At 42.3% G+C, this 18,964-nt stretch overlaps 1 protein-coding gene across 2 annotated transcripts in view; it reads left to right on the top strand.

Moving 5' to 3' along the window:
• MAP2K5 (mitogen-activated protein kinase kinase 5) overlaps positions 1-18,964 on the top strand; it is a 119,355-nt gene that overhangs the window by 16,737 nt on the left and 83,654 nt on the right. For both annotated transcript variants that reach the window (XM_063170010.1, XM_063170009.1), the window contains exons 5-8: positions 824-864; positions 1,563-1,618; positions 5,135-5,183; positions 12,541-12,605. In XM_063170010.1, the coding sequence (XP_063026080.1) occupies positions 824-864; positions 1,563-1,618; positions 5,135-5,183; positions 12,541-12,605 (211 nt within the window). The remainder of the gene's footprint in view (positions 1-823; positions 865-1,562; positions 1,619-5,134; positions 5,184-12,540; positions 12,606-18,964) is intronic.

Genomic DNA, 18,964 nt, shown 5'->3' on the forward strand with positions numbered 1-18,964 from the left:
CCCATGTTTCCCCCATGTTTTTTCTCCATATTTACTTTTTATTTATTTGGTATTTACCTTTTATTTTCTCAGTATTTACCAGAGAGGCTCACTGCTCTTACTCCTGCCATGGTTTCTCCCCTGTTTGGTTTCCCCCCATGTTTCCTCTATGATTTCCCCCATATTTACCTTTTATTTATTCAATATTTACATTTTGGAGGCTCTCTGCTGTTGCCCCTGCCAGGTTTTTCCCCAGGTTTGTTTTTCCCCAGGTTTGTTTTTCCCATGTTGTTTCCCCCATTTCTTGCCCATTTCCCCCCCACATTTCTTCCCCGTTTCTTCCCCATTTTCCCCCAAAGTGCCTCTCCCAAAATGGCCAATTCCTGACGCGGCCAATTCCCTAAAAATCCCAATATTAGATTGCAAATATCCCTGTGAAATTCCATGGAAAAAAAAACACCCCAGCGTGTGAAAACACAGCACCACAAGGTTGCAACCTGAATTACCAAAAAAATCCCCTCATTTGAGCCAAGGGTTCTCTGGGTTGTGGTGTGTTTTGAACAGAAATGAGAATTTCCAAGGGTTCTCTGGTTTGTGCTGTGTTTTGACAGAAATGAGAATTTCCATGGCACGGTGTCAGGAAGCTCTCAGCATTTATAAATGCTCACTCCTGCAAGTTAAAAATCCTGGGCTGTAATTCCCACTCTGGGTCTCGCCAGGCACTTTTCAATCATTTCTCTCTGCTAATTTTGGTGTCACCCTCATTTCTTTTGAAAAGATTCATTTTGAGCAAATTTGTAAATGGCCCTGATGTGTTCTACAATTTAGTCAATTACTGTTTCAGCCTGCAAACCTCCTGGGAAACGGAACATACATGGCCTCAAGGTACGAATTTCAATAATTGTTTCAGGAAAGTTAGATGGATTTGTAATGCTGTGTTCCACTTATTGAAATGTCAAATAAAACTGCACTTTCTTGAGCTCTGACAAGCAGATTTTTTTTTTAATTCTTTTTTTTTTTTTTTTTTGGTAAGGGTGGGAGAAGGATTCATCTGCAAAATGCTGGCTGTGATATCTATATTTATATGTCTATATTTATAGATGTGCTTTTATTCAAAATGGGTTTGCCTTTTTGTTTTTAACCTCTGCTAATCATGTTCTTAAATTTTAGTAGTTCATTTATCAACTGCTGGCTGCCACTACTTCAAAGCTTTTAAACCCCCACCTCATTCTGTGATTTCAGTCATTTATCCAATTGTGGGAAGGCACCACAGTGGGATTATTTTAGATTTTTAATTCCTTATTGCTCCTACAATCACGTGGAGGAGCCTATGAGCGCATTAAGTGATTTTTTGAGTGTTTAAAAAGAGAACAAATCCTGAATTCCTCCCCCTTCCTGGCGCATCCTTAGCGGAACGGCGCAGCCCGCTAACCTACATCCCCCCCCTCAGCCAGCAGCGTGCCTGGCAAGCAGCTCATTAACCTTGCCAGGCTGATGAGGGCTCCGTGGCAAATTACAGGTTAATTAGCAGGGTGTCCCTGAGCAGGGCTGAGCTCAGGCTCCCCTCTCCCTCTCTCCTGCAGGTGAACACGCGGGCGGGGGCCGGCAGCGGCGCCTCCGAGGCCCTGCCCAGCAACAGGTGAGGACCTTTCCTTTTTTCCTTTTCCCTCCTTCCCTTCTTCCCCCCCTTAATTCCCTTTGTTTGGGGCCCAGAGCAGAGCCCCACGCCCCGTTGGTTCTGTGGGGTTGGGTGGGATTCCCGTGGGTGATGCTGGGTTGGCATTGGTGGGGATGCTCCCCGTGGGTTTGTGCTGGGGAAGTGAGGGGTGATGGGGAAATTGGGGTTTGGGGGGGTGTTTCAGGGAGAAATTGGGGTGTGGTGGGTGTTTCAGGAGGAAGTAAGGGTTAGCTGGTGGAGAAATTAGGGTTTGATGGGTGTTTCAGGGAGAAATTGGGGTTTGATGGTGGAGAAATTGGGGTTTGATGTGTGTTTCAGGGAGAAATTGGGGTATGATGGGTGTTTCTGGGAGAAATTAGGGTTTGATGGTGGAGAAATTGGGGTTTGTTGGGTGTTTCAGGGAGAAATTGGGGTTTGATGGTGGAGAAATTGGGGTTTGTTGGGTGTTTCAGGGAGAAATTGGGGTTTGATGGTGGAGAAATTGGGGTTTGTTGGGTGTTTCAGGGAGAAATCGGGGTTTGATGGTGGAGAAATTGGGGTTTGTTGGGTGTTTCAGGGAGAAATTAGGGTTTGATGGTGGAGAAATTGGGGTTTGATTGGTGTTTCAGGGAGAAATCAGGGTTTACTGCTGGAAAAATCAGGGTTTTCTGGGTGTTTCAGGAGAAATTGGGGTTTGCTGCTGGAGAAATGGGAGATTGCTGATTTCTTCAGAAAGAAATTAGGGTTTGTTGGGTGTTTCAGGAGGAGACAAGGGTTAGCTGGTGGGGAAATTGGGGTTTGATGGGTGTTTCAGGAAAAATTGGGGTTTGCTGCTGGAGAAATTGGGGTTTGGTGGGTGTTTCAAGAGGAAATGAGGGTTTGCTCCTGGAGAAATTGGGGTTTGGTGGGTGTTTCAGGAAGAAAGGAGGATTTGCTGGTGTTTCAGGTGGCTCTAAGCTTAGAAAGCCCTGAGGTGCAATTGGGGCCCAGCTCCTTGGGCTGCCCCAGTGCCAGGTCTGTGCTCAGCTCTTTGTTGCTTGTTCACTCCAGGACTCATTGATTTGAAAGTTTGATTCCCACTCATAGGTTTGTACCCATAAATAACCCAAATAATAAACTTATGTAGATTTGTTAGGGTGGGGTAGGATTTTTTTAAAAATCCTTTCAGTTTAAGTGCCTGTTTCCTACAGTTCCAGCCAAGTTTTGGGGTCCATCCCCCTTATCTTGCTTTTTACATTCCAGGCCTAATTTGAAAACTCATATTGAGGTCTTAAAATGCAAGAGAACTCATTCTATTTTTTTTTTTATTTGTTTTACAAATGCTGGAGGATAAACTCCTTTTTATTACATGAATTGTTACAGGAAGTCATAATACTGATGGTAAAAACCTACAAAAAAACCTTTCTGTATCCTTAAAAAGAAATAAGGAGTGTCTGGCTCCATCTTCCTACAAGAGCATAACTGAGCCATGGGAATAGAATTCTCTGGGGGCTCCTTTCAGCCTAAATTATTCTATTATTCTAACAAGCACACAATATTCCATTTATCTGTGCATCAGCATCCTGCTCCCTTTTCTCCCTGGGAAAAAGGAAGGAAAAAGGAATGTTTTGGAGATTAAAAAGGTGAATTACCACAGATGAATGTGGTCAGAGGGGCACTTTTGTGGTGCTTTGGGCACGTTTGGAATTTGGTGAATTTTGGGGGCCTGTCCTGAGGCTGGGGCAGTCCCACAAATCCGATTTTCACTGTGGGAGATTCCAGCTGCAGGGCTGGGGTTTTTCCCTGCTGAAAACCCCATCCAAACCCAGTAATCCCAGTTTGCTGCTCCCTTTGGTGGCTCTGTCATTGTGGAGATTTAAAAAAATCCCACCCTGGCAAAGTTTGCCCCATCCCTGGGGGAGCATTCGACCCCATCCCAAAACTCTGAAATGGAAAGAGAATAAATCAGAATATCTGTGTGCTCTGCAGTCCCCCCAGGCTGAGCTAAATAAAGCTGATTTTTCTGTCACTGCTGCTGCTTCCTTTCAGTTCCTCCTGTACTTTGAGCTTGTTCTTCAAGTGCATTGAAAATGAAGCTTCTAGAAGATTCTTGTCACCTTATCTGGTGGTTAATTGCCATTCCTTTTCCAAAACCCTCTGCACCAGGAGTTTTGTTTTTGAAGTAATTGAAAGTCTCTCTTTGTTTCATGTTCACAAATTGTTAGTCATGAAAGATGACAAGATCAACTTATGTTTCCTTGGAAAACTTAATTTTTCTTTAAAGCAGTCGTGGGAACAAGAGGCCTATTAAAGAACAAAGCCACCAAATATGAAATCTGTGTTTTCACTGTTCCTGTTAATAATGATCTGTGATCAAGACACGTGCACAGCCCTTTCAAGAATATATTATTTTGTACTTTTTTCTTTTTTTTTTTTTTTTTTTTAACTTCAGTAATAAGAGCAGAATGTCCCTTTGAGATGAAGTTTTGCAGACGTTGCTGCCCTGGCAGTTTGTTGTGCTGAAGCTCCAAGGAGCAGAGTTTGTCAGGAAAGGAGGGGAAAAACCAGGATTTTGGGAGATTTTGGAGGAGTTTGGGTTGTGAGATTTTGGAGGAGTTTGAGGGCATTAAAGGTTTCACCCTTTAACTCACCAAGCTGAGAAGTGGGGCTTGGTGAGGTTCTCATGGAGGAAATCAAAGTGAGTTTTGTTTTCTTGATTTGGGGGTGGATTCTCCTGGAAAAGGAAAGGGATTAAATTAATAGGAGTTTTGTTGTATTGGTTTGGAAAAGCCAAGGGAAGAAATTCAAGTGAGTTTTGTTGTGTTGGTTTTGGGATGGATTCTCCTGCAAAAGCAAAGGGAAGAAATGAGTTTTGTTTTGTTGGTTTGGGGGTGAATTCTAAGGGATTACAATAGTGTGAGTTTTGTTTTGTTTTTTGTTTATTTGGGGATGGATTCCCCTGGAAAATCCAAGGGTTCAGCAGGCTGCCCTGGGATGGGCTCCCCTCAGGGATTTGGGCACGGTCTGAGGTCCCAAATCAGGAATTCTGCCCCAGCCTGGGGTCCCTGGAGGAGGGGGTGACATCCCTGGCAGCAGAGCCTGGAGCTGAGATGCACAGGAATCCCTGGAATCCTGCCTTGGGGAGCTCAAAAACCAGATTGGCACTGCAAAACTGGGTGCCAGCCACGTGCTTTGAGAGCTGGGGTCAAACACCCAAATTTATTTCAAATTTCCCTCTTAGAGCTGGTGAGCAATAGCTTGTGTCCCAGCAGGTTGTGCAGTCAGGTGTCTAAACCAGCTGTAAGGTGGAAAACACATAAATTTTTTTTTTTTTAATTATTATTATTTTTTAAACTGTTCATTGCTGCTGCCTGCAGTGCTGGCTGCTCTCACCACACCTTCCCCTTCAAGTTTAATCTCAGAATATGGAGCCACAAACTCCTCTTGTTGCTCGATTTGTCTGATAAAAATAATTGCTTTAATTTGTTTGTTTGTTTTTTTTTTTTTTTCCTTTTCCAGCTTGAAGAAGTCCTCTGCAGAGCTGAAGAAGATCCTTGCCAATGGCCAGGTGGGTGCTTTGGCTGGGGCACACCTGGTCCCCGGGTGGAGCTCCCAGCTCCTGCAGCTGAAATGTGATTTTTTTAACCCAAAATTGGGGGTCATGGGAGCGTTCAGGGTCCTGATTTGCTTTTATTGGCACAGAAATTTGTGCCAGTAAATTCTCAAAATCAGCTTTAGCTGCAGATGGATGGAGGCCCCTCAGTCAGTGTTGGGTAACTTGAGGGAGCTGCTCACTTGTCAGCCTCAATCAGACATGGAAATGGGATGAAACACTTGGTTTTTTGTCTAGAATAGTTATTTTTTATTTACTTAGTGTATTGTTAGGACCCTGGTTAGTGGGAATTTTCCACTTTTTGCACTGACAAACTCTGACCCTGAAGAGAACCCTGCATTTGATCTGAGAGCGTGCAGAAAGCTTCCAAAATTAATTGATAAAATTAAGATTATAGGTGTGTGGTTTGGTTAAAAGGGTGTAATAAAGAATGAAGTTTATATTTGTAGGAATATGTAATAAAGAATGAAGTTCATATTTACAGGAAAATTAGAAGGTACTGTGCATGGATTGATTAACAATCTGCTGAAATTCATTCATCTCATTGCCAGTGTGTGTGTTTATTAAATGTCTCTATTTCTGGGTAGTTTACATATTTCCATTACAGATTCTTTTGGGATAAAATTCTTGTTTTTGCAGGTTTTTTCACAAGAATAGGTTGTTATGTAAACTGATTTTCACTCTTGGAGTTCATTTCTCATGGGAGCTCCACAGGCTAGCTGTTAGTTTAGTTGGAATAGCAGCAAAGCCGGATTTTACAGTTTACTGTAAAATAAATTTTATTTTATAAGGTTTTATTTATTTGCAAAAAATGACCTTAGTGGGTTTTAGGGCAGGAGATGCTGAACTATTTGTCAGGTTCTTGCAGGGAGCCTCTCTGGAATCACCTCAGGGTTGTGGTTTTGGGCTGGGAGGGATCTCAGAGCCCAAACTGAAAATCCTCTGCCCCAGGGAGCTCCAGGCCCATCCTTGGACCCTCCCAGGGATGGGGAATCCACAATTCTCAAGCAGCCACCTAAATATATTTGAATATATAAATATATTTTATAGATAAATAAATATAAAGTATAAAAATAAATATGTTAAAAATATGTTATCTGCATTCATTATATATTCATATAAATAAACATAAAAATATAGATTCAAAATATAAAAATACATTGAAATATATGATATATATAATAGTGAAATATATAGAAATATATAATATATATAATAAAATATAAACTTTATTACATTATATATATTAATATATAAATGTATTATATAAATTAATAAAATTATAAAATATATGTTTTATATTTATTTTATATTTATAAAACCAAATATAAAATATATTAAAACAATACACATTATATATACTATTTATATATTATATGAATATATATAATATATAAAAAATAGAATATATATTATTTATATTCTATTTATGTATTATATATTATATAAATATTATATATATATAAATAAAATAAAAAACAAAAATATATTAAATATATTTATTTTACATTTATTGTATATTTATAAACCCAAATAAATCTATTTTAATATACAGATATATTTGTGCCAGGTTTGGCAGCCTTGGAGGGAGGCACCTGTCCACGGGGCTGCCTGTTAGGCTCTATTGACTGAGACATCTGTGTCACTGCAAATAAAAGACTCTCATTGATTTTCTTAACTGCTCCTCACTTCCCCTCTGCCTTGGCAGCCTGAAATCTTCATTATCTCAGGTGCCTATTCAGTGTCACACCGTGACCTCCCCGGGCCTTGGTGGCATTTCATGAATCAGGGGCTGGGCCTGGCAGCAGGGCAAGGGTTCAGCCTCACCTGGGCTATTTTCAGGGGAAAAAATGAGATTTTTTTTTTACTTGCCATAAATGAGATTTTTTTTCCCCCTCCAAAAATGAGATTTTTTTTCCCCCTCCAAAAATGAGATTTTTTTCCCATCCAAAACATGAGCCCAGCGCTGCTGAGTCCCTGGATACAGCTGGAAATGGGGATTTTAGGCTGAGATCAGTATTCTCAAATTCCTGATATTTTAAAAAACTATTTTTATATTACATAATTTTATATTAGTTATCATTGTATTCCTGTTAATTTTAAATTTTTTTTTAATATTTCAGAATTCCCAGGTAAGTAATGTATTTCCCTTGCTGCCTTGAGATTCTGGAGTAGCAGCAGCAGCAGGTGGCTGAACTTGTAAATCAAGGTGGTGCTCTCTCTGATGTTACTGATTTATTTTCGAGTAAAACCCCAGAATGGGAGTAAAATCTCTCTGTGGTTGGCTGAATTTGGCATTTTATTTGTTCTAAACTACAGAGAACAAGGGGTTGGGGTGCCCTGCAAGAGATTCACAGATTGCTTCCCTGGGGTTTCGAATTTTAAAACCAAACTTCTTCTTGTGGTACTAAAAATGTTGCTTAAACTCACTGGAAAAAAAAAAAAAGAAAATAAGGATTAAGTGCCTCTTCTTATGATATTAAAAATGTTAATTAATCCCACTGAAAATAGAGGAAAATAAGGATTAAGTGCCTCTTCTTACTATATGGAAAATGTAAGTTAAACTCACAAAAAAAATTTAAAATTAGGTACTACTTATGATTTTGGAATTGCTACTTAAAACCCACTAAAAAGAAAATAAGAATGAAGTTTTATACTTAAATCCAGTTAAAAAAAACAAGGATTCAAAACCTCTTCTTCTGATATTAAAAATGTTACTGAAACCCACTAAAAATAAATAAATAATTCAGTTTTAATACTACTTTTTAGTCAGCCTGATGGGAGTTGATTTGTTTTTTGTTGAGAGGAAATTATTTCATTTGTGTTCTGCAGAATTTTGGTGATGGGTTGCTGGGTGAAACTTCAACTTTTGTTCATTTTGGGGGGATTAAGTCACACTTAACCATTACTTAAGTGTGGCCTGGTCATTATTTTTGATTATTTTTTGGCAGTTTGTGCTTTGAGGCCTCCCTAATGATATTCCCCCAGTAGTTTCCATTTAGCTTTAATAAGGAATTCATATTAATCATTAAAAGAAGGGGACGTGATTCTTCAAGATAATCAAATATTGACAGGTTAGAAATAGCTTTCTGCCCGGCCTCATTGATAGAGGTGATGTGATATAAATATTTATTTCTTTTCTGTCACTCAGGGTAAATGCCACCAATTGATTCAGCATTGATAGAGTGTCACCAGTTCATAAGGAGCTGCAGTGCCTGTGCTGCCCCATTAGAGCCTCCCTGAAAAGGGGATTTGCTAAAGCTCCTCCCTGGGCTCTCAGTAATGCACAAAAACCACCCTGGTTCCACCAGGATTCATTGGGAATTTGACTATTTATTCACAAAAACCCACCCTGGTTCCACCAGGATTAATTGAGAATTTGGTTCTTAATAATTCACAAAAACCCACCCTGATTTCACCAGGATTAATTGAGAATTTGGTTCTTAATAATTCACAAAAACCCACCCTGGTTTCACCAGGATTCACTGGGAATTTGGGTTTTAATAATTCACAAAAACCCACCCTGGTTTCACCAGGATTCACTGGGAATTTGGGTTTTAATAATTCACAAAAACCCACCCTGATTTCACCAGGATTAATTGAGAATTTGGTTCTTAATAATTCACAAAAACCCACCCTGGTTTCACCAGGATTCATTGGGAATTCGGTTTTTAATAATTCACAAAAACCACCCTGGTTTCAGCAGGATTCACTGGGAATTTGACTATTTATTCACAAAAATCCACCCTGGTTTCACCAGGATTAATTGGGCATTTGGTTCTTAATAATTCACAAAAACCCACCCTGATTTCATCAGGATTCATTGGGAATTTGACTATTTGTTTACAAAAAACCCACCCTGATTTCATCAGGATTAATTGAGAATTTGGTTCTTAATAATTCACAAAAACCCACCCTGGTTTCACCAGGATTAATTGGGAATTTGGTTCTTAATAATTCACAAAAACCCACCCTGGTTTCACCAGGATTCATTGGGAATTCGGTTTTTAATAATTCACAAAAACCACCCTGGTTTCAGCAGGATTCACTGGGAATTTGACTATTTATTCACAAAAATCCACCCTGGTTTCACCAGGATTAATTGGGCATTTGGTTCTTAATAATTCACAAAAACCCACCCTGATTTCATCAGGATTCATTGGGAATTTGACTATTTGTTTACAAAAAACCCACCCTGATTTCATCAGGATTAATTGGGAATTTGCTTCTTAATAATTCACAAAAACCCACTCTGATTTCAGCAGGATTAATTTGGCATTTAGATTTTAATAGTAATTTTTAAAATTTACAAAAAGTCCACCCTGATTTCACCAGGATTAGTTGGGAATTTGGTTGTTAATAATACACAAAACCCACCCTAATTTCACCAGGATTAATTGGGAATTTGGCTCTTAAAAGTTGATGAAAACCCACCCTAGTTTCATCAGTATTAATTGAGCATTTAGATTTTAATAATTTACAAAATTTACAAAAAACCACCCTGATTTAATCAAGATTAATTGGGATTTGGGCTATTTATTTACCAAAAATCCACCCTGGTTTCACCTGGATTAATTGGGAATTTGACTTCTAATACTTCACAAAAAAATCACCCTGATTTCATCAGGATTGATTGGAAATTTTGCTCTTAATAATCTACAAAACATTGTACTAATTATTCATAATTCTGATTTCACCAGGATTAACTGGGCATTTATCTTTTAATAATTTCCAAAAAGCCCACTCTGATTTCACCATGACTAATTGGGAATTTGGCATTTATTTCCAATAACCCACCCTGGTTCCACCAGGATTAATTGGGAATTTGACATTTATTTCCAATAACCCACCCTGGTTTCACTGGGATTAATTGGGAATTTGGCATTTATTTCCAAAAACCCACCCTGGTTTCACTGGGATTAATTGGGAATTTGGCATTTATTTCCAAAAACCCACCCTGGTTTCATCCCCAGCCAGTGGAAGGGAGGGATGCTTTGTTTGCTGCTCCCTGCTTGGTTTTCCATGGATTCCTGAATTTTCCAGCCCATCCAAGTTGGGGTTGCAGCTTTAACACCCCCTGCTATAAGGGGAACCTTTTATGATGGAGAATCCAGTTTTCCCAGTGGGATAAATAAATCACCCCCTGCTTTTGGCACCTTTATTTGAGCCAGTAAATCCCATTTTATCTCCCATCAGCTGCAGCTCCTGCCTCCAGCCCAGCATTCCTGCTTTTCCCTGGGATTCTGGGTGCCCCAGGGGATGGAGCTGCTCCTGTCCCTGTCCTTTAGGGAGAAATGTGGAGAAAAATTCCCTTTTCCCAGTGGGAAACAAGCAGGGAATGTGCTGGATGTCTCCAGTTCTGCTCAATTCAGTGTTCATGACTTGAGGAACCTCCAAAAAAAAAATCTTCTCTTTTCCCCATCAGGCTGCAAAAATACAAATTTATTGTTGGTTTTGTGGGTTCATTGGGTTTCCTTTGGGGTGATGGGGAATTGCATCTCCTGCATTTTTGGGAATTCGTGCATCTCCTGCATTTTTGGGAATGCAGGAGGTCTTTACTCCAAGGCTGGAGGATTCAGGTGCTCCAGCTTGGAAGAGCAAAACTCCTTAAAATTCCCAAGTCTGCAGCCAGAGAGAAATTATTTTTATTTTAGGGATCCTCTGTAGATTCTTTGCATATTTTAAATCCTATTTATGAGCAATTGTTCCTCGTGAGGAACAACTTCCCCCCTTTCTGTTTGCATTTCTGATGAATGCAATGAGCAAAGGAGCTTTCAGTAGTGAAATGTTAATTTTCATCACAAACCTTGGTGTTGGAATGGGCCCTCCTAAGGAACCTGGCCCAGGTTTAATTACAAATAAATAATAAAATCATCACCTTCTGTTTTGAGTTGTCTCAACTCAGGATTTCCCATCCCTGTGTAGCAATTCCAGTGAGAAACCACAATTTTTTGCTCAGGTAGTGAAAGGAAAAACCATCAATTTTGGATTAATCATTTCTGCCCTTGCAACTTCTTTTAAATCAATAAAATATTTCATTTTCTGGTCATTAGAAATGCTGAGTATTGACTCTTTGGGACATTTGAGCTTGTTATCATCACTTGTGTTAATACACAAAAATGACATCTTTAAGCAGCCAGGCCAAGCCATGTGAAATATTTAACTTGGTGTCGTATAAAATACAAGTAATTACTGAAAATGAGTTAATGTTTCCTAGAAAAATCTCTTTTCAAAGCGGGATTTGCTCAAACATTTTCTACTTAAAATGATCAGGCAACAGGGGAATCTTTCTGGAAAATTGCTTTTAACCCAGAATTAATTCTGTTCAAAATATTTATTTTAAAGTATAAATGTGCATTGCAAAAACGTCTTTAATGGGATTTTTAAATTTGTGCCAAATCAGAGTGACTCTGCTTGTCCAGGAGAAGGTGGAGCTGTGGTTTTACATCCCAGTTGTTTCTCAGGCAAAATGTTAAGCTGTTGTAAAATCCATGTAAAATAAGGTGCCAAATTCAGGGATTTGTGCAGTGCTTTTATCAGCTGAGGATCTGAGCAGAAAAAATGGAGGGAAGGAATTTGCTGTGTGTTTCAAGGAAAATCACTTGGATTGGGATTCCAGGCTGATTTTTCTTCAGATACAAAAAAATTGCTTTAGATTTTTTAAAATTTTTCTTTAGATACAAGAATTTGCTGTGTGTTTCAAGGAAAATCACTTGGACTGGGGTTCCAGGCTGATTTTTCTTCAGATACAAAAATTTGCTTTAGTTTTTTTTTTCAAATTTTTCTTTAAATACGAGAATTTGCTGTGTGTTTCAAGGAAAATCACTGGAAAAATCCAGACTGATTTTTCCTTCGGACAAAAAGTGTCCAAACGGAGCTGTGCCAGAGCTGCCTCTCGCCGAGGCTCAGCTGTGGGATTCCAGAATAAATCCCAAACTTTTCCAGCTGCCAGGGTTGTTCCCATTCACCTCCAACTTTGGCTCTGCTGATGTGCTGCTCTGGAGCCCCTTTTCCTCTCAGCAGCAGTGCCCTGACCCTCCTGAGCTATATTATATCATTCCATTTTGACACCTTTTATCAAACTTTAATGAAATGACCCAGGCAAACAAATTGTCATTAAACTTTCCATCACTTTGTCCCTTGGTATCGTCTTTTATAAATTGGACAGCAAATGTTGTATTGATCTTCTCGTTCTTGCAGCTGAACTTGAAATGACCCAGACTGCTTGTTGTTTATGGCCTGGAGTTGCTTTTCCTTGACATTTCCATCCCCAGCATGACATCTCTTTTGTTTTTCTTTCTTTCTTGTGGAGATGAATGAACAAGACATTCGATACCGAGACATCCTCGGCCACGGCAACGGAGGCACCGTCTACAAGTGAGTGGGGGTTTCGCCTCTAACCTGCCCCAAAATTCAAATTTCACGGCGTTTTTTCTTCTTACATTTTGCGGTGTAGACAGGCTCTTTGCTGCTCTGCAGGAGAAAAATCTTGGTGTAAAGTTTTAAACCGTTCTGGGGCGTTTTATTCTGGTTTTAACGCGGCTTTGGATCTCTTCTGGGAGCACGTTGAGGGTTCACAGTGGGATTTGGGATGTCCTGGGTTGGAATCCAGGATCTGGAATTCCTGCTGGCTCACCTGGGGGTGACAGCAGTGGCATGTGGTGGCACCAGTGCCCTCAGGATCCCTCACCCCCTTTTTGCTGCTCTCCCTCCCTCCCAGCCTGATCAACTCCCCCAAATTTCAGTGCAGAAGTTCCAGCCCTGGAGCCAGGATTAATTTTAATACTGTAAAAAAATTAAAATATCACAGATAGGACTCTCCTGTTGAGAAAACTCCTGCTTATGCATCACGCAAAGTTTAAACTACAGAATGTAATATCTGGGACTTAGTAGTCTGCAGTGGGGTATGAAAAATATTCCTGTGGGAATTAAGAAATCCATACTTTGCCAGAAAGCCCTGAGGGAGCAATAAAGGTTTCCTCCAGAGAGCTGTTTACCATATACAGTAACCCAGCATCCCATTAGGGTTTTGTTTATACCTTAGACATTTTAACTTTGATATTAACATTTTTTCCCCCCCACTAAAATGTTTTAAAAGCCACGGTGCATTTAGTTTGGTTTCTAATTGGCTGCCAGCATTGCAAAACAGCTCCTGGCAGAAGGTTGGATGGAAATGGAATTCCAGAGCCTCCAAGGGGGAAATGCAGCCTTGGGATGGACTCTTGAAATCAGGTTGGCCCTGGGGGTGGAAGGTGCTTCAGAAATCTTTCCTTGGAGAAGGATGTTCCTTGGACTTGAGGAAATGGTGTTATTTTCTGGTTTTATGGGAGATATGAATGTTGAACTTTAGAGCTCAGACTGTTGGTGTTGGGTGGAGAGGCAGAGAAGGGAATTGGGGTAAAAGCTGGATGTTCTTGTGTGACACCATCCCGTGCTTCTGAGGGTGTGGAATTGGGATAAAAGCCCTGTGTGACACCATCCTGTGCTTCTGAGGGTGTGGAATTGGGATAAAAGCCCTGTGTGACACCGTCCTGTGTTTCTGCAGGTGCCTGGAGTGGGGACTGTGACAATTCCCTGCCCTCTGGGGAGGGACAGTCTCACCTGGAGAGGCAGGAGCCCCTCCTGTGTCAGGGAGGTGTTTCTGTGGCTCCTGTTCCTTTTTATCCCACTGTTATTTAAATTAAAGTCAGCAGCTTTGGGGTGTCTCCAGGACAGGAGTCACTCCAGCCTTTTCCAGGGAACGGGTGCTGGTTTGGGTGTGGAAATTTTACAGATTATCATGGAACCCTCCAGTGGTTTGGGCTGGGAGGGAGCTCAGTTTATCTCATCCCACCCCTGCCATGGCAGGGACACCTCCCATTGTCCCAGAGTGCTCCAAACCCTTCCAACCTGGCCTTGGGCACTCCAGGGATCCAGGGGCAGCCACAGCTGCTCTGGGAATTCCATCCCAGCCAGGAATTCCTTCCCAAGATCCATCTAAATCTCCCCTTTCCCACTCTGAAGCCATTCCCTGTGTCCTGTCCCTCCATCCCTTGTCCCCAGTCCCTCTCCAGCTCTCCTGGAGCCCCTTCAGGCCCTGAGCATTCCCTGGATCCTTCCCTTCTCCAGGGGAACACTCCCAGCTCTCCCAGCCTGGCTCTAGAGCTCTCCAGCCCTGTGGCAAAGCCACCTCCATCCCCTTTTCCCAAAAAGTCCCCAAATCTCCCACTCTGGCAGAGCATCCCCGCCCCAGCGGGAGATGAGGGATCAAACTGGAATGCTCCCAGGGATCAAACTGGAATGCTCCCAGGTCTCTGCAGTGCCCCGGCACGGGGAGCAGCCCAGGGATGTTTTATTGCAGTAAATCAATGAGCATTTGTCAGGTGCAATGAATTGCAGAGGTTGGGCGCTTTCCCTCTCTGGCTGGGGCTCCTGGCCCGTGTGGGGATCAATGTGCAGCTCAGCACCGGCCTGTCTGCACCCTCCCTTTCATCTTTTTGTTATCCTTACCTCGTATTTTTTATGTTATTTTAATCCCCCCTCTCTTCCCTGAGCTCTTGATCCTGCCTCATATCCATTATGGCAGTGAAATATTCCCGGTGTTCCAGGGACGCAGGAGGCTGAGCAAAAACCTCCTTTTTCCATGGAAAAACTCTTCTATTGGAATAGTTTATTGAGATGGAGGTATTGATCAGCCCTCCTGCTCCCCCCTGGCTGGAGGTGGGCTGCTTCCCTTTGGAAGCCTGTGTTTAGTTAGGAAACATGGGGTTTTTTTTAGTTAGAAAACGGATTTCATTTTTTTGGGTTCTTTACAGCTGCGAGTGGTTTATGGCTTGGAGAAGAGGTATCTTAGCTTTATTTTTATGACAGTATAATTATACTTTAGAAATACACTTGATTACTGTGTGGAGCAAAATTGTTCCACTATATTGGCTCGGCCAATATTGCTATACAAACAACTTTTCAGTCAATTGAGCCTGGTGAAAAATCAATACTTTATAGCAATATTTCTAGGGAGAACTTGCTGAATCTAAATGTTTTTCCTGTTCTAAAAAGAAGGGATTTTATAGTTCTTTGACATCCTGTTCTGCCCCTACCTTTTGATCCGCTGTTTGCTTAATTAAGGAACGATAAAAATTCTCGTGTTAGATATGGCAAAACCAGTTAATTAGCTTTGCTTTTTGGTTGCTTGCATGTTCAAAAATATGTGAGAAAATAGAAAACAAGCCCAAAGTGTCTATTGAACATTGCAGCAGAAAGCAGGAATTCTTCCAGAGCTGCTGAGGGGGCAGAGTGTGCCCTGTTTTGGGTAAAGATTGTTAAAAAAAGGGGAAAATCTGCTGCAGCAACGCTCCTGAATTAAATATTTAATTCCAATTTTATGCATTTTTTGAACCTCAGCTGCCCATGTGGCGGGACATCTCTGGATTTGCTTAAATTGCCCTTTTTTTTTTTTTTTGGAACAAATAATTCAGTGGTCAGCCCAAAAGGCATTTAAAGGATCTGCTTTGTGCTGCATCTTTGGGCTCCATCAGTGCCTGCAGAGACCTCTCTGAGGAGATCTTTCCTTAGGTGAAGGATTTCCTTTGGAATGTCTGGATGTGCCAGCCAGTTAAATTAAAGCAGCTTCTTTAAATTATTTAGACCTCAAATCCTTAATTTTGTATATTTTGAACCCAAATATTACAAAGTACAAGTGTTTATCTCTGGCAAATAATTCCTCTGTCAGGTCTTTCTCACACGATGTGTCTAAAGCATCACTATTTCCTTTACACAGGAGCAAAATGAAGGGTTTATCCTAATTTTGTGTTCTTTAGATTTTGTTTTTCAAGGAGAAAGGAGAAGTGAGATGTCCTGAACTCTGTTTAGGGCAGGGCACATCCTCCTGGGATTTATTTTACAGTGAGGTTTTGTAGCTCTGTGGGTTCTGTTGGAGTCTCCAGCAGCAGGAGCATAAAGGAAAAATAACCATAAAGCCCCAATGATGCCCTAATTAATTTGGGAGTTACCAGGATCTGGGAGAGAGGGAAGGAATGGGAACATCAGTTCCCATCTCAGCAAAGTGCTGTGAGAGCAGAAGGCTTCACTTGGAAGTTGAGTAATTGGGAGAGAAGTGGCTGTGGCTGATGTCCCAGGCTGAAAGATTGGATGGCCTGGAAAGCAGGGAGAAATGAGGGAGTTAATTTGTCTGAGCAATTTCCTGAGCAATTCTGCAGCGTGGTGGAACGTTCCAGCATCTGCCCTTCCCCTCATCCCTCCCTCAGCCAGCCTTGGGGTGCCCCAGCAGCACATGAAATGGAAAAGTTGGGAGACAGCTGCTCCACAGCCTGGAATCCATCCTGGGACAAAGCTGGGCAGCCCTGGAGCAGGTGATGGATGCCTCAGGTTTGGGTTTTATATTTCTCAGGTTCTGTGCTGCTTTAGTGGGTGGGTTTGCGTTCACACGAGGGCATGGTGAGCTCTGTGCACAGAGCAGGGACACAAAACAATTCCTGCTCCAGCTGGGCACCAAGCACAAATGCCCCAAATCTCAGCCCAGGAGCACAAACCCCGTGGGCTGGAGAGAGAAAAACAAGCAGGGTGGGACTGCAGGGCTAAAGCTGGGATGGGACAATGAACTGCAAGGTGAGTCCCAGGAAAGGCTCTCCCAACCTTTTCCCACAGTTCTTGTCCCAGCCTGGTGCTCAGGGAGCCATCACAGGCAGGTTCAGTAGCTTGTTTGGCATCCAAACTCATCTTTGACCCTTAGAAGTCTTCAAATTACATCTCCCTTAATTCCTGTGGAAGCATTTCCCTTGCTCTCCTTTCCTGTGCATTCATTTTCTGCTCCTCTCGTTTGGGTTTATTTTTAGTCCCACTGAGGGTGTTGGAGCAGCCCTGCCTGGCTGAGTTAGAGGTGTCCCCCTGGATTTTGTCTGATTGCAGTGGGGTTTGGAGGAGACTGACCAGTGCCTGCTGGTCACTCACTGCAGACAGACTGACCAGTGCCTGCTGGTCACTCACTGCCTGTGACCCTGGTGGGCACTCAGCCCCCCCATAAAGTCCGTTCTGCACAAAAGTGCATAAAATGAAGATAAAGTACCTCCTTGGAGCCTGACAAAAGCCATTCCTCTGCAGAATGGGAGCTGCAGTGAAAGTAAATAAATGAATGGACAGCAATCACAGCCTAGTTGATGAAACTGTTCAATTAAAGCACAGGCATTTACATGGTGTAATTTCCCTAAATTGCCAATGAGCCCCTTTAGACACAACCAGTGTTCAAATTGATTTCAGCATTGATTTTGGCTGAAGCTGATAAATTTCTGCTTGTTAGTTAAAGTAATTTTGCAGAAGACTTTGTAGTGCAGTATTGAAGTGTTCATTTAGCTGATGGTTAAAAGAGGAGTTATTTACAGAGGGTTCTACTGTTGGGCTGAGATGGGACAATTCCCCGGTCATCTTTTTACTTTTAATTTTTAAGCTTCAGTATCCGATCAATACGTTATTGAAACTGATTAAAATGTATCCAGCCAGCTGCCTATGGCTGTTTAATTAGAAACTGGATGATTCTTAAATTAAAGTTGTTTTGTTTGTGGTGGATGTCCGTAGCTGGGAAAGATGGAGCGAGTGGGAAATGGGAGTTTGTGCTGGTTAGCAGGGAGTGAGCTGGGGTGGGAGCCCAGGGCTGCCCACCCTCACAGGGAGCAGTTCCTCATCCCCAATATCCATTCCCTGTGTCCTGTCCCTCCATCCTTGTCCCCAGTCCCTCTCCAGCTCTCCTGGAGCTCCTTTAGGTGTTGGAAGGGCTCTGAGCTCTCCCTGATCCTTCCCTTTTCCAGGTGAACACCCCTCATGTTGGCATCCTAATTCCTGCCACCAGAGAAGGCGATGCAGGTGTTGGCTCACATTCTGTTTCTTCATCTTTCTTTCCTAAAGTTGTGATGTGTTCACCCCAGGCTGTCTGCCACCCACATCAGTCAGAGCTCAGGGCTGCTCTGCTGCCCCTTGTCCTTGCACCAGGTGAAATCCAGCAGGTAAATCCATCCCTGTGCCTGCAGCTGCTCTGGGTGCAGACTAAATTCAGATTAAATCCAGTTTAAATCCAGCAGATGAATCCATCCCTGTGCCTGCAGCTGCTCTGGGTGCGGATTAAATCCAGATGAAATCCAGCAGGTGAATTTATTCCCATATCTGGAGGCACACTGGGTGATGTGGTGGCATTGTGTGACCTGGTGTGGGTGACCCAACGTAGGTGCTGGTGGCGCCTGACTCTGCTCGAGCTCCATCTCCATTGCAGGTGTCTCTCTCTCTCAGGAATGGGTTCTGCCCCACAGTGGGATGGGCACAGATCCCATTTTGGAGCTGCCCCTCAGTGTTTTTCTGCAGGAGGGAGGGAGGAGTCCCTGAGTGGTCACAGGTGGGATGAGGAGCAGGTCACAGCACGGAGGGATCCTCACTCTCTGTGATTCCAGCACTGAGCTGGGTTAAGTGAGACTTTGCTGCTCCTTTCTGCAGCCTCTGCTGCCAACTGTGCCCTTTTCCCCAAGTTTGAGCATTCAGGCACCACTGTTTGCTGTTTGTTTGCCACTTCCCCAGCAAATCATTTTGCAATCAGCGCTGGAGCATCTGCGGTGGCGTTTCAGAGGAGGGGAGGTTGTGCTGTGAACCAGCACAGCCCCATAAAAGCTCCTTTCTCCAACTGCTGTGCACTTTGGCTTCCCTGATTTAACAGCCACAGTCAGGCTAATGTGTTTGCTATTGCAGGAGGCAGCAACTGG

The sequence above is a fragment of the Melospiza melodia genome, chromosome 15, assembly GCF_035770615.1.
Source record: "Melospiza melodia melodia isolate bMelMel2 chromosome 15, bMelMel2.pri, whole genome shotgun sequence".
In the NCBI taxonomy this organism is placed as follows: Eukaryota; Metazoa; Chordata; class Aves; order Passeriformes; family Passerellidae; genus Melospiza; species Melospiza melodia.